General features: G+C 39.8%; 1 protein-coding gene across 2 annotated transcripts in view; it reads right to left on the reverse strand.

The window, feature by feature from the left end:
• Positions 1-2,026: 2,026 nt before the first annotated feature.
• Positions 2,027-16,610, reverse strand: part of LOC118340148 (protein FAM184A-like) — a 53,931-nt gene continuing 39,347 nt past the window's right edge. The window contains exons 17-25 of one of the 2 annotated variants that reach the window (XM_035678015.1): positions 15,873-16,026; positions 15,006-15,133; positions 14,699-14,883; positions 13,222-13,368; positions 12,929-13,046; positions 12,311-12,415; positions 9,327-9,452; positions 9,088-9,218; positions 2,027-6,612 (exon numbers count right to left, since the gene is read on the reverse strand). In XM_035678015.1, coding sequence (XP_035533908.1) covers positions 6,498-6,612; positions 9,088-9,218; positions 9,327-9,452; positions 12,311-12,415; positions 12,929-13,046; positions 13,222-13,368; positions 14,699-14,883; positions 15,006-15,133; positions 15,873-16,026 — 1,209 coding nt within the window. In that variant the 3' untranslated portion in view covers positions 2,027-6,497. The remainder of the gene's footprint in view (positions 6,613-9,087; positions 9,219-9,326; positions 9,453-12,310; positions 12,416-12,928; positions 13,047-13,221; positions 13,369-14,698; positions 14,884-15,005; positions 15,134-15,872; positions 16,027-16,610) is intronic. The other variant, XM_035678014.1, reaches the window with a different exon arrangement.

The raw sequence follows: 16,610 nt of genomic DNA on the forward strand, positions 1-16,610 counted from the left end.
CACACACACATACACACACTTAAAGGAGCACGACAGAAAGCTTTATCTCACAATCATAATTTTACTGTTCCATAACGTACAACAGAAATGATATAAATATAAATAAATATTGTTGCTATAATTATTATATATTTTACTTCAAAAATGACAAGACGGACATCATTAAATGATAAGTCACAAGGGTGACATCAAATCACTTTCAACTCGGTTCAAAATACAAACTGCACCAACAGTTTACAGTTTATTTCTTAAAATCTCTACATTTTAAGAAATGAAGTATGTACGTCACCATTTTCCATTTTCTTTCTGTTTTGGAAAAAAAAAACGGAGTTGAAAGTGAAATGAACTGAGCCCTGAACGGTATATCTTCACATCCAAAAAAACTAAACAGACAAGTTTTAATAAGTTGCAGTTCCTATGGTTCACTGATGGCCAGCTGATGCCAGTGTTTAAAAAAACCTCCAGAAGTTTCCTCTGTCAGGTGCTGAGAAACAAGAGTTGATGTTCCCATGAATGCCCATTCATTTTTAAAGGTTACAACAATTCAAAAAGACGTTCATAAACCTTGGGGCAACGATGGACAAAGGTCATGTGATGGCAATGCCTGCAGTTGTGCTGATGACCACAAGAGGCAGTCTCCAAGAAACACCTTTAACTGAGTGGTATTCTTTAAAAAAAATTCAGATGTGGCACATTTAAACAAATGGGTCAAATCAACCAATAAAGTGTGAGCAAATGCATAAATTACAAATCAAACATTACAGAAAGAATAACAAATATGTGAATGGAACAATTATATAAAAAATAAACTTATAAATATTCTTAATTTTTGCTATCTTAAACAAGTAAACACAACTTTAGGGACCATACTAGGGGTTTGTTCATTCATAATAAGCATCTCACTACGAGGTCCATTCAGTAGCTGTTCGGGAGCTTTCTAATCACATGATCTTTGGCAGCAGATGGAGTTTGCTCAGCTGTCAAACTGTTCTCAAACTCCATCTGCTAATGAAGACCATGTAATATGATAATAAGAGCTCCGGAACAGTTACTGAATGGACCTAAATGTGGTAAGATTGTTCTCTCAGCTGCTGTTCCCAAGATCAAGACTGAACTTTGAACCTCAACATTTAAGCAAACATGGACAAGAAGTCCTTAAAGTGCTCAGAAAATTTCAACATCTACAATTCCATGGCAACCAGGTGAGCTCTGTCTGCTGCAGAAGATTATTGTGATATAATTTAAAGCTCCAGAATGGTGCTTGAGGTGGGGCTGTTTTCTTAACGGCTGTTTCCAGGGTCAAGAACAAACTTATTTTACATTACAACACAGTGTCACTCCTAAGTCCTCAAACACTGCCGCTGAGGTCAGTCGCCATCCATTTCAAAATATCCCTTATATGTCATTTGTTGACGCATTCGCTGTCAAAGGACTTCAACCGAGGAGACAATTTTTTGTGTCCCATGTGAAACCAAAAGTAAATTTCTTTGTAATGTATGCAAATTAACTATCGGAACGTACTTATGTGACATACAAGCAGCAACCTCCGTAGCTAGCAATTTAAGCAAACACTGAAGTAACTGCAGTTCTTCAAACGGCCACTTGAGGCTGACTACAGTAATAAGTCAATCTCCATAAGGCCCCATATCAAAATGCCCGACTTTACAGCAAAAATAAACATATTTACAGCCTGGCGCAAAAAACGGTTTTGGTTTCTATAGCTAATTTACCTGTTCATGACAACTGTACGAGGGATGAAATTTGATATAAAGTTGAGACTTAAAAATTATGAATAGGTGGGTCTCGTCACAGCTTCAGCTCCACGCACGCTCCACTACAGCTGGGAGCCGGCGGAGGAGGACTCCCAACCACACTGAGCTTCACAACTGCTCTTCAGAAACCTATGGGTGACGCCATGGAAACCACGTCCATTTGTAAATATACAGTCTGTACAGACTGTATATACTATTTGAAAGCTAACCAGATTTGCATATTAAATTTGCAAACTACAAAGCATAGTATTGAACAATTGGAGGTGAGCACACGTACATTACTGCAAGCTAAGATTTTAAACTCACTTGAGTTTGGCAATCCATCACAGTTAATATCATATCTGCTTTCATTGTTTTCAAAAGTTTAATATTTGACAGAAATATTATTCACAGCGATGCCATCTTAAGCCAACTTTCAAGTTTCTGTAAGTTGATCTTGATACTGTAGTTAAATTACTGGCTGCCTGGAAGGTAGGAAAACATTCAAAACTCCATCACTGTTAGATAGGGCAGCCCCACAATGCGCTTCTTGGTTTTAGCTGGAAAAAACAGTATACATACAAGTATGTGAAATCATAAGCAGGGAAATAAAAAGAGTGGCAGTAAAATTGGATTGGACTGTGAGAAATGTATTTAAAAAAAGATAAAAACTAAAGAAGAAACAGAAGACTTCTGCATAGTCGGACGCAGACACTGAAGCTTAAATGTCAATATCTAACGTAATTGTTTGAATAAATATAATCTTCACAGTGCGCATGGAGGAGTGAACCAACTGCGGTTCAGTGTCTGGTCTACGCTCCCAGAGAGGAGACCGTTGTTTGTCTTTATTGGTCCATTTTCTTTGCTGGGTTTTGTCACTTTACAGGTCAATAATATGATTAAACCATTTAATATACTGTCAGCGTAACATAAACTTCAATGGCATTATGATGCATTCATGTCATAAGGGGACAGTTAGATATCAGAGTGTTGTGATAGAAGTTTGGTGTATAGTTATAATACAAAATCAGGGAGGCAAATTCTTTATTTATTTGGTTTTATAAATCTTTTATAAGATTTTCCAATTTGATGGCTAATTTTTACTGTCTTTCCCTTATGGCACAAACACAGACACGTCTGCTAGAGGTCCTGTCTGCTTTCAGGAAGTGTTTCATTTTTTGGTTTGACAAAACAGTGATATGAGATAAAAAGGAAACACAAAAATGTAGAATTTCAGTACTTAATAAACAAATATACTATGAAATCACCATTTAAAATGAAGGCAAAAAGAGAATATCTTTAAGTTTTTCCATTTTTAAGAATTCACATCCTATCTTTCTTCAGATTTCAGGATACCGCAAATTTTACAAGAAATATGCTTTTTTGCATTAAGTTAGACGAGAAGATCGATACCACTCATGTCTGTATGTTAATACTGAAGCTATACCTGAGAGATGTTAGCTTAGCTTAGCATAGCATAAAGTTGCCAGGCATCGAGCGGAAAAAATGTGCCAGGCCAAGAAGTAGTCCCGCACTTAACATCCTGTGGATCCACAAACAGATGCTTTTTTCCCCTTCAGATTAAAGAGAGGAGATGCTTTCTGCTTTTATGCTAAGCTAAAATAACTGACTCCAGGTACATAGTTACCATACAGACATGAGAGTGGTGTCAATCTTTTCATCTAACTCTCAGCAAGAAAGTGAATAAATGCGTTTCCCAAAATGTTGAATTATTCATTGAAATGTGTGTTTCTTCTTGTCTCATACATAGAATCCTTGAAACCAAAATGAAGATTGCTTGTAGGGGGCTTTAATGTATATATTTTCTTGAATTATTTTGAGTATGATGTGCAACTTAGAAGGTTTATCAGATTCAGAATCAGAATCAGAAATACTTTAATAATCCCAGGGGGAAATTATTTTATGTATTTTAGAAGGCTTTTGTAAAATAGATAGTGTATAGGAGCTGGATGAAAAACAAACAAACAGGGAAACAGTATATATATTTGTTGATACTTTATCAGAGGGGGTGATTCAGTTCTTTGTGGTGGGATTGTATTGAATTGCATTATTGACTTGTGTCTAATATATTTTATGATCCATGAATGCAAACACTTCCTGAACCATTGAGGCCTCAGTTGATTCTGTTATGGGACGCGAGCATCGATTGAAGCCGTAATGTGACTGAATGTGTTTGTGTTGTTGGATGGAGCCCGGTGGTGTCGGCGTGAGAGGAAGTAGCCTCTCACACCTCACGTCCCTCTATCGACTTTTCAAGAAGTAAGAAACGGAGCCTCTTTCAGGCTGATGATGACCATGCGGTTTGGAAACTGTACAGGTTACTGAATGGACCTTTAAAGTACGCAGCACAAGAACTATGTAAACTGTCAAGTCAAAACAGACAGTACACCAAAAAACGGGAGATATGAGGGTTTCAAGTGAGTGACAGCAGCATTATGATAGTGTTTCTGTTTTCACATGCTCTATGGCCTGCCCCACAGGCAGAGACATGTAGCAAAAGAGTTGGGTTGCTCACATGAAGCTCCTAACTTGTAATGAAATTAAGTGTTTAACTAAACACTCCTTGGCATTAAAAAAGTTCCTTCCATGTCGCTGACAGAACTCTTTCTCTGCATGTCTCTGGTCCACTGGCATCACAAACAGACCGTAGAAAAACAGTAGCTTGTTACATTATAAATACTGGAATAATAAAAATGTGAGGGGTGCTTGATTCAGTTCCTCTTGATGTTTCCCCTCCTGAGACTGTTGAGGTGTCTGGAATGGTAAATCAAGCACCCCTCAACTAGCTCAGAGATTTGAAAGTGACTTTCAAACATATACTGTATGTACACAGTCAAAGCACTGGGACAGCAAGCTAAAGTTAGTTTTTTTTTTTTTTGCTGGTGTCGTTATTGTGGTATACTGCAGTTCATCGCACTGAGGCCAAAAAAACAACCAGAATCAGCAGCTAGCTCGGTCCATTTTTCCTCAAATACATGGTGTGTATTTACACTGCACATGGGGCCACAGCATGAAAGACTAAAGGCGAGTATCAAGGCAAAAATCACTTTGTCCTGGATGAACTTTCAAAGCACTTCCAGTCAAATTACAGCTTGTAAGACACGTCGATGTACAAAAAAAAAAAGAAATTATATGGAGGTGAACATCTCTTAATCTACAGTATGTTACTAGTGTCTTTATATTCATACTCACTGCAACCATTACTGTGACTTCTTTGTATGAGCTCCAGAATTGGTGGGAATTATTTCATGAAGGTTTGAGAATGTATTTTGGAGGTTTTGTTGAGATGGATAGCTAATTAACCATTTATCCATAACTTCTAATAGTAATGCCTTAGTGGTTAAATAGATAGCTAAAAAGTAATCGATGAATGGTGGAAATTGTGAGCAGCAACTATTATAAAAAATCATGAAAGACCTAAAGTAGTGGATAAAATACTGTAGATTTCTTTAAGTAATAAATAAACAGTTGAAATAGTTAGCTGAAAATGGTTTATAAAGCTTAAAAGAAATGGATAAATGGATACATTTCTACCACTCAAATTTTACCTTAGACAGGGCTGTGGGGGTACATTAGAGGAAAAGGTTGGGAACCACTGATCTTAACACTTTATTTGTAGGAAAAAACTCAAAGTGAGTGCCTGAAATGTCTGTAAGAGCTCTACAGTCTCTTTATATTAAAACTAATCTGTCCGTGTGAGACCTGGAAGGATGCCCTTTCTACTGGAAATTTGACATATGGCATAATAGGAATCGGAAAGATGGTCCAACAACTACTCCAACGACTAAAATAACACATTAATGTGTCAATATTTCTTGTTGAGACTTTATATGTTAATAATACAGCTCTCATCTTGATATGATGACTTTAAATGTTAAAGAATATAGTTACATTTTATCAGTGGACTGTTATTTAATTTGTCGACACTGGGGAGGGTAAGATTCACTGATTCGCATCGGTGCACTGACAAAGAAGTTCAAGATGTGATTGCCCTGATTCAAAAAGTGTGATACAATCTGGGATAAACTTGAGGATGCATCATTCTAACAGCTTTGCATCGGCAAAAATAATGTATTTATATATAATTATTAGTAGAGGCACTATGCCTTTATTATTTAGACATGTGACCAAAAATCTTATATTTAGATTTATTCTTCCTCTCTAAACCAAAGAAATAAAATCAAACTAAATGTAGCATATTGAATTACATAGCATTATAGTTTTTTGCATTGTTTAACGTTATCAGTCAAATTTCCTCTCTCACATTCCAACTTGAGAGCCAAAGATGTCTCTCAAAGGGCTGCAAGTGAACCTCTTCAATATCTCAACTCATGGGTAATGAAGTCCTTTAAACTTGACATTATATGTACCACTTTAGAGCTCATACAAATGTCACGTTGTGCACAGTTGCAGATGGTATAAATGCAGAGACCGTCGACTAATGTGTGTATGTCACCTCACCTCCTGCTACCGTGCACACTGTCATGATGACGCACTGACAAGCCTCACTACTCATCGTGCTCACCACGTATGGAAGCCCTAAGGTTGCAATCACACCGGAATCTCAGTACTGCCCGACTGATGGGAATGCTGTGATTAGCTGTGGACGTTTGATATTAATGTCTTTCAGAACCTTCAGTTTGATCGCTGTCCAACTTTAGCTCTCTGTCCCATTACTTCATTTTTTTTGACACAATTGGGATTTTTTTTTTGTTTTTTTGCCAGTCAGAAAGAGAAGTACTGCGAGTACAGCTCCTCTTCTTTTGCAACGTATTCTTTGCTTTTTCCTGCCTCCACCCTCCTCGGGTCGGATGGTGTTGTGGCGTTGTCCTCAGGAAGGCTGAGGAAGAGAAGATGAACAGATGTTAAACAGATGAGAAGGAAGGAGACAGAGAGGCAGTACCAGTGCTCACAGTAGATACCAAACAAGTGAATGCTGGTGTGACGTCCACAGTCCAGGATGCAGATTGGTCCATACATGATTTTACGTGACATTAAAGGGATTTCCTCACATTCAAGGACATGCACAGAAAGAGCCTGGGACCAAACCATAAACAGCAACTTCCATCCATCCGTTTTCTAAACGCAGCTTACAGATGGCGAAAGGAGGGGTACACCCTGAACGATTCTATCACAGATCTGACAAAAAAATAGGCTGACAACCCATCACACAGGCCTGTCACGATAACTGCTCTTGTTGGACGATGTGTTGTCCCAGAAATATTATATAAAGAAACATTTGGCACAGATGCAGGCTTTAGAGGCATTCATGAGTAATGGTAGGTAAAACCCTGCAGTTTATTCTGACATCACGTTGGCTAAAATGTTGGTGACATTGTTAAGCCAATATTGTGGTGAAAATTACATGGTGTATATATATCGTACAATAAGTTGACCATTATTGTGACAGGCCTAGCTGTGCAAAGCCCTTTGTGGAGAAGGTTTTGAGAGTGAAGGTTTTGAGAAGTGTGGAATTTTGTATCCCTTTTGTAAACTGTTTCTCACAAATCTGACAATGTTATATTAGTATAATGCTACACTGGTAGAGTACTCAGTGGAGTGGTCCAAGACTCCCCGTGTGTTTTGGACAATGGATGGCACTTTGTTTGGTTATATAAATGGTGATAAGTGGCAGATGACTAGATACAAAATTTTCACAATATAAGCGCACATTGTCATCAAGTTAAGTTGTGCTGCTGAAAACTATAGAGGTATACATTTAAAGTGTGTAAGTGATATGTTTTTGTTAATCCAGTCCCTCCTTTCTGCAGTAAACAGAGAATACATTTTCTGGTAGCCCGTTCCCACTTTATCCAATCAGGAGAGAGAACTCTACAAAGAGGTGGTCCTCAAGGGCAGGCAGCAGAATGTCAGTGTGGCGACGCGGGGAGGAGGGAGTGGACTGCTAGCTGCATTGATAGGAAGCTAGCCAAAATGCTGATTTAACTTACGGCATCTTTGAACAAATGTAAGAATAACAAACTGTAACTGACCAGTTAAGATGCAGCTCTGCTTTAGAGATTCAAACAGAATACAAAACTGTATATACAAACTACTATAACTAGAACTATGTATATATAAACTACTATAACTATATATATTTAAAAAGCCAAATCATTTTGTGTGTTTCCCCCCCTTGAAATCAGCTTTTTCTGAACAAACATTCAGATTTGAAACTCTTTGGTCCAGCTGCTTTGCAGTTTACGCCCTCCAGTGGCAGACCTCCCAGTGTTTTCTAATCAGTGCTTGCAGCAAGCAGCACTGCTTCATCTCCGTTTACTGTGTGTGACCGCTGCCTTTTGTCTGGGAGCACAGGCACAAAGGCCTTATCTTACAAGTTTCACATTGGCAGCTTGGACTTTTAAAGTTACTGCAGTGCCTTTAGATCACTCTTTTCTTGCTTTGCGTCATTCAGAGTTTGAGTTAAGTCCCATTGAGACTGATTTGTAAGTGCAAAGTTTCAGGGTTGGCTCCTCTTTATAAGCAACTAAAGGCAGACAGGGTTGACAGCGAAGATTTGGAGCGTATATCAAAGAGGTTTCTTGTGTGATAGTTTCATGATTGGAAAAAGGGAAATGAGATGTTAAAGCATAATAGATCAAAAAGGGATTATATCTTCACTATACTGAAATGAATACATCTAGATTTCTATAGGATAGTTAAAGCTGTAACATGTAACTCTAGGCCTATGTTATCCCAAATGTTTCCAACAATGTGCAAACCCAGAGAAATGTGTCATTTTATTCAGGTAATGGTGCGTTTCATTGGTCACCTGTTGATGGGCTAATATCCATGGACATTTTTCATGACAGTGTGAACAGCACAAATCACACAGAATCAGATCTTTTCCAATTCTGATGGTCTGTGGTCCTACATCAGATAAAATTCTACAATACAACCTCAGAGTGAACAGTCATATCATGTGACTTCGATGTCACTGGATCAACATTCATTACAATTCTGCGCAGGTGGGAGTCACTCGGCTGTGATGGAGGTAGTCAGTGGTGGGACAGTGAGGTGTAGACCTCATAAGTATTAAAGGTGACACACCTGTACAAGTAAAACTTGAGGGATCGAATAGTAACTCCTGTGTGTTCACTCACACACCTCCATACAGACGTTTAAATAGACCCTTTAATAATAAGCCCTTCTTTGGGTTTGGGGGAAAGGGGTGAGGATAGAAGGGAGGGAAACTAAGAAGTGAGGTGAGAGATACAAACAGTGGGGGCAGCACACATCACATATTTCTCTCCCTGAATTATGGGAGTGAAAGTGAAGTGAGGGCAGCAGTGGCAGTAAGTCAGTTAGTTCTCACCTCCTAAAGCTTTGTAGACCCTGATGCTGCACCAGGGCTTCCTGAGGATGAGGAGCATGAGGAAGAGCAAGGCTTGGCATGGGATGATGTGGAGGATGAGGAGAAGAAGAAGGAGGAGGAGGAGGAGTATGCTGAGGAGGAGGAAAAAGAGGGCTGAACAGTGGCAGCGCTTTCCTAAGTCTGGGGAGGGACCTTTGGAGGGGGGAGTGAGGAGGCACAAAGCGGCCTCCTGGTCCTACCTCCTCCACCTCCCGTCCCTCCTCTTCCTCTCCTTCATGACTCATGGTGGGAGGGCTGACGAATCGGAGAGCTGACTGGCTAGGAAAGCTGGTGAAGCGGTGCTCTGATTGGCTGCCTGTTTTTGACTACAGACACACATAGAAAGGCAGGGTTGGGGAAGATGATTCTGTGTTAGTTTGGAGCAAATCATCTCTACATCAGCTGTGTACTGAAAGCATACGCAGCTGTCACCACCGATATGTGGTACAGACGGTCAGAGGTGACCAGAAGGCAAAAAGCCCTTTACTTAAAATGACCTTTAAGAATGCAGGAGCTGACAAAGCCTGTTACTCTCGCCTTTCCACTGTGACTGCATTAATAAAAACATCTACTCCAAAGCCAGATATCCTGTTTGTCTTTTGTGTCGAACATGTAAAACCACAAACCATCCAAACCAAACGAGGGCAAGTGCTGAGCTAAAAGTGAGCAAGTAATGAGATAATGAACAAATAAACAGCTTGCACACAGCAGGGCTCTGCGGTGTGACCATTTGGTTCCACAGGGCATGGCTCCGTGTTCCATCCTCCACACGGCTTCATACCCCACCGGGAGTGTTTCAGAAGATTTTATTGGTCATTTTTCCTTGCTTTTTGTGCTTCTACCATGGGTAAGTAGGCTTCACAGGATGTTTTATTTTGAAAATTGACTGGATTCTCTATGCCGTTCCATTGCCCTACCTGGTAGGATACATTTGTTGCCAGTGAATACTACAGAGCTGCATTTATTTTGTTGTTCATATGTTCATTTTTATAAGAGATCTGAGGACGAGGACTAACCAATGTGTTTGTTAAATATAACGCTATCTCGGGTAAGGAGTTTGGCTGGGGTTTGGGATGAGCAGGACAGAAATAAAAATGAAAAAATACTACTTGGCCTCTGAAGTTGTGCTCAGTTACTACTGTAGATAGCAAGCTAGTTAGCTGGACATGCTAACAAATACAAAAAACAAAAAAACCCAAACTGTTTAATCCAGTCCTTACACATTGCATTTGGAAAAGCTAAAGCAGAGGAACCACCATCCAAACTCTTTATGTATTAAGTAACATGTAGAGACATCCAAAGCTTGACAGACCTGCCATTCCTAGTTACAGTTGCTAAGCTATGATTGGACAATTGCTGTTTAGGGTCATCGTGCAGCCAATTGCATAACCCGGGTTGCATATGCAATGAACACGACTGTGCATGTCAACCACAATAACAAGAAATGTGATGCTGTATGCATGTAGAAATGAGAATATCTGAGAATATGCTGAAAAGATCGCTGCATGTCAGTTACACTTCTGCATCTGGTAAACCCACTTTGAAGTGTCATACAGTTCATCCTACTGACAGAGATTATTTCCAGGATATCAGGATATTTGGTCATTTTAATCAATTCCATTACTGGAAAACTAGTCTCTGAAGTTCCAGGGAACCCTGATAATACGATTAAAATGAGACTGGATGAATTTTGTTGAAATAGTGGTGGTCTAAAAAGTGGATCTGAGAGCTAGAGAGGTGTATTGCTGTCTATCACAGATTACTACCACTAGAAGCTGCCAAAGTCAGAAGTATTCTAATCATGCACATGGGGGCTTAGAGGTGTAAGTGAGAGAATCAAGGATGCGTATGTTATCTAACACGAACAGCCCGCATGTGGAGGAGGAAACCGATGTTATGATGCTGAAATCAAGCATTATTGTTCCTGAATGACTCCTGCTTTCAAACAGTAGGTCTGACAGCTGTGTACACATAAGAAGGATGATGAGCAGCTTTGTACACAGAGATCAGTCTTTACGACACACTTGATGGGAGGCAGCAGGTTTTCAGGTAGAATGGGATGATTTTGTGCTCTGATGATTTATAGTGCTCAAACAATAGGCTAAATGGAAGGTAATAATAACAAATACCAGAAGACGACTGAATAAAATGAAAATAATTTGACATACAGAACTAAAGTTTGAGTTGAACGATGACAAAACAGCATGATTCAGTTGCCCTCGTCTCTCACTGCAGGGTTGGAGCTGTGCTGATGTAGATACATTATTATGACAGATACCTTTATTACCTTCAATAATGATCAATAAATTATTTAGCAACTGTATATAAAGGGGGATAACTGTGCCAAACTGCTTGCAGTGGCTGCCTTGCTGCTATTAAAAGGCTGTATGTGTGTCAGGCCTGTCACAATAAGTCCTTTTGTTGGATGACATATTGTCCCAGAAATCATTGTGATAAACAATATTATTGTCATTTTAAGACCATTTTATGCCACTGACATGATGAGCATAATAATACAAGTACACCCTTTCAAAGAGTAATGAAATATTGATCCTTTAGAATATTCAGACAATGGAATCTGAATAAAATATTAAAATAGCCTAAATAAATAAAAGGCTTAAAAGTCTTATGATGGAAGGGTTTATTCTGGCATCCTGTTGGCTAAAATGTTCTTACTGGACATCATGTCCACATAATCATACTATACGTTGATATTGGGACAGGCTATGTTTACAGATTGTATATATTTTACGATAAGTCGATAACATAATTAACGTGACAGGCCTAGTGTGTATATATGTGTATGTGTGTGTGTGCTTCAGTGAGGTTGTGCTCACTTTTGTCAACTTGGATAAGACTGGTAAGACTGTGAATGTGTACAGCTGTTTTTTATTTGTTTGCCATATCCAATGGATGCATCATCGAACTACAAGTGTGGTGTTTTTGGGGTGAAACAAAAGCGTGAGCATTCAAAGAGCATTCACACTGTGCTGAGCATAATAAACGGTCGCATACTGTACATTACATTCATTACACTGAGAACACCGTCCGTCATGTGGGGGGGTTTGTGATTCCAGCTGTCTGAGGAGCTATCGAGGGGCTGATGATGTCATAAACACCCACGTGATCCTCGACATCCACGGCACTCGTACTAACAAGGGCTTTCAGGCATGAGACCACTCACCTTGATAAGAGGGTTGATTACACCAACGTTGGCACTGGAATTGAAGACCTTGTTGAATCCTGTCTCTCTGTTGACCAACTCCAACTGGTAAAATTTCTTGTCATCCTATAAAAAAAAAGACCACGTTAAAGTGATACTCAAAATCCACCGAAAGTCTTTTGATTATCAAACTCAGTGTATTTACTTTTACAAAATCATCTTAACCCCACTAGCTTTTTACAGGGCTTTTAACTGATAAAGATCCAAAGATGCAGTTTGTTCAGTTTATTTTGCCAAACTACCATTGCCAAGGTCAAGAAGGAACTTTTACACTTAATATTTAGCAGTTTTGGTAAAAATATGCAGCGCTCTCATAATTTTTTTTACTGGAATTACAGTGTCAGCTCCAGATGATAAAATCTGTTAGCAACAGTTGTGATGTCAGCCGCCAATATCTGCGACTAAAGATTAAATCCAAGAAATCTGATTTGATTGTTTGAGAAAATTGTGCTGTAAGAAGTTTCTGTGGAGGAAAATTGTGCTGTTTTCCTCCTGTGGAAGCTTTGTTTCAGATATTCTTACAATACCAACCATCCTAACATCTCACCTCCCACATCAGATGCCACCCACTCTACTCACCACCAGCTTTTTGACCAGAGCTTCTCTCTCTGTGACCATCTCTCTGAGCTCTGCGATAATGTGCAGGTCTTCTGGTCGGCTTTCTCTGTTTCTTAGCTTCTCCTCTGTCCCCTCCAACCTGGACACACAGACATCACATTGATAAACAAAGTAGAAAGATAGATAGATAACATTTATTACAAAGTGTGTTACAGAGGAGAAAGCAATTAGAAAAAGAACTATGAGACTGTGTTGAACATGCTGAAACAGTTGGAACGACACAGGAGGCTTAATCACACATTTCTGTGACTTACAATATTTGTAGAGCAGAGATCTTGTCTTTGAGGACCTCCTGGGCCTTGTTGAAGTCAGCCAGCATGATTTGTGTTTCTCTGTGATGGACTACACTCATCTCCCCCAGGTCCCTCTCATGTCTCTTTGAAAGGTCTTGTTCATGGGCCCTGAGCCAGAGGCAAACAAAACTCGTAAATAAACCAACACTACAGAAGGTCACATGTAAAGATGACATAAGATAACCTGAACTAATGTGTGCTGGATGCATTTTTCCTTAAGTGCTTCACAACAGCACAAGTTCACACATTAATCATCACTTATGTGCCATTAGGGGCTTTTACTGCAAATGTACCCCATCATAGATACTGCTCACATACACTTAATTTCCGGGTACAGAAACATGAGACAGACACCGCATTTTTACTAAATTATAGAGGAAGACGACAAGATGTGCAGCTGCAAACTTAACTCAGCTGGAGGAGGGAATGAAGGGTCTCTTGCTAAAAAGCCAGGGCTACTTTATCTGTCTAATTTATCTGTCTGCAAGAGGAAGGAAGTAACGAAAAGAGGGTGCTGCATTCACAAAATAGAAGTTTTCTTTTAGGAAAGACGATGTTAATCTTTGCTTGCAGATGAGCAGGACCAGAATTACTGCAGGCAGGGTTAATGGCACGGGCCGCTAAAGCCTGCATGACCAATAATGACCCTCACATACACACTCCTGAGGATGAGACACACCTACATACATACTGAGTGTGACATTTTGTCAGTGCTCTCTGAATACAAACTGAGTAATGATGACACTGTATGTAAATAACCTTTAGAGCCCGACCAATATATCAGTCAGCTGATATTGGCCTGTTGCACACACATCGGTATCGTAACGGTATTAGCATACAGTATATGTTATCTGATATGCGCCGAAGTGAAATCCATTTTTTCTTGTATATAATACAATAGGATGGGTGTTACTGCAAAGTTTATCCAGCAGAGTGCGCTGTGATTTACAATACTGTGGCAAGCTGCAGAATAAGAGAGAAGAAGCAGCTCAAGGCAACGTCAACTGGAATTGGTTACATCTATCTATATATACTGTATCTGCAAGTTGATATTGGCCAGTATATGGGCCTGAGCCATTTATTGTCTAGCTGTAATATCAATGGAGTTGATGGGTTTTTTTTTGTATCTGCAAACAATTATAGGAACCACGGAACTACTTCGACATCAAAATCAGCTTACTAGTCATAGGGAGTACAACTCAGTTTGTGAGTTAGAAATACATACTATAGCATCATGGGAACCATATGATTTTTGGGACTTGACCTATACATGGGACAGAGAGTCAGGGTATCTAGGCGGCTTCCATTTTGACTATGTTGTAACTCTATCTCCAGATGAAAACGTTAAGAGAATTAGGGGAGTATTCAAGGGCAGTGTCTTATTGTGAAATCGATGTTTGGCTTCCTCTGTCTACTGAACCGTGCTGGTGATACGTACCTTATCTGATGATTCGCTTCACTGCGGACCCGCAGCACCTCTTTGCCCTTCAGCTCCAGCTCTCTGGTCAGAGTGTCGATGGTCTCGTTCAGAGAGTGGATCTCATGGTCCAGATCGGTGATGCGGTTGCTACGGGAACACAACTCTGCTTGCAGGTCGGAGATACGACCCAGGAGCTCTTGTTCCTAGACACAATATATGAACAGAGAAGAACAAATAGACGAATGAGTCAGTCGGAGGAAGTTAACTGGGTCACATGCAAACACAGGAAAAGAACAAAGAAGAAAACTTTTTTCATCATAGTGACCTGCTGGTGGCTGTGCTCCATAGCTTTCTCTAGCTCTCGCTTGGTGGCAGTGTTTTCTTTAAGGTGGATCTGCTTCAGATGCTCTATGGCTGTAGCGTGGAGGTGGTTCAGTTCCGCACGAAGAGAAGCTGCCAGAGAGAGACACCGGAGTTAAAGAGAAGCAAGAATAAATATGATTGTGTGTACAAGTGTTATCACTGAGGGCAGATCATAAATAATGTACAGTGTAAATAAATAATCTCCTCTTTTCTCCTTGTTAAGCCTTTTCCACCAGAAGTAGAGCTTTTCATCATCTGACTTCACTTTAAAACCTTTTCATTTTGAGAGATTTTATCTCATGCTCAGCTAAATATCAAAGGCAATTATCCTTTGTTGCAGGCTGTGTCTTTATGTCAGGTATGTGACTACTTCAGATCACAGTCGCTTCAAGGATTATCAGTGCAATTAAATCCAGGGAACCTTTTATAACAACTTTACACAGAAGCTGTCACGAAAAGTAGTGTGTAAAAGTCATTCTAAGTTCCAGTGTTATTAGCTATTGCTTATTATTCTTCTTGAATGCTGATTTCCTTGACAGCTCTTTTACAATTCAATCCGTGAACTCAAATGTCTTGCAGAGGGATGCATCGCCTCTTTGCTCATGGGTGGCTGTTTCCTTCCATTCTTTAATAGTCAGGAGACGGAGAATGAGGATGCCCATAAGCATCACAGCAGGTACAAACAGTATCACCGTGGGTAGAAACATCTTCGCTGAGGGTAGAAAAGTCATTGATGTAGTTGGAAAATCGTGTCGCAAGCAGAGAGGTTGTCACTGTGGATGGAAACATAATGAAAATGGTTTGTTTTTTCATGTGTGTTATTATTCACCCAGCTTTGCTTTCCCCTCATCCTCCAGTTCAAAGCGCAGTGTCTGCAGCTCCTGGTCCGACTGCTGCCTCAGGATTTCTAAAGTCCTCCTGTGGGCCTCCTTCAGAGCGTGAACCTCCTCCCTCTGCTCCTGCTTCAGACGCTCCTCCAGAGCCTGGTACAGGGCAGAGAAGAGAGGGAGGAGGGAGAGAGGAGGATGGGAAGGGAGGAGAGGTGATTTAATACATCAAATGTATGTTTTTACAAGTGGTAACACAGTTGTGAGTAGTGTTGCGTTTCAGAACCCACAGATGCTTTGACATATAATATTTGAGCCGCTTGCGAGCTGGCTGAAAGAAAGCACTGCATTTATGGAGCCATGTTGTTGGAAAATTAAACCCAGAAGAAAAACAATGAGCAAAAATGAACACTGTAGCTGTGACCAAAAACTATAATTCTCATCAAAAAAAAAAATAATTACACTCAAAACAGTAAGTATGCAGGCTTAATCCTCTTGTTTATTGAGTGTGTATCAACAGCACAGTTGATGGACACCAATTGTCCCACCATGCACTGCATTAAAGACATAGAGGAATTGCTTACAGTTAAAAAACAAACAAACACATAGCAGAATTTGGTGACACAGCTCCACCAAGGTTTCAGAAAACTGAGAAATGAATATGAAAACAATGGAACAATATTTAGCTTTCTGTTTGCGAAGTCTGTCATTCCAAAGTTGATTACAACTACGCCAACCAG

This window comes from Morone saxatilis, unplaced genomic scaffold (assembly GCF_004916995.1).
Source record: "Morone saxatilis isolate NCDOM2014 unplaced genomic scaffold, NCSU_SB_2.0 Contig6, whole genome shotgun sequence".
In the NCBI taxonomy this organism is placed as follows: Eukaryota; Metazoa; Chordata; class Actinopteri; family Moronidae; genus Morone; species Morone saxatilis.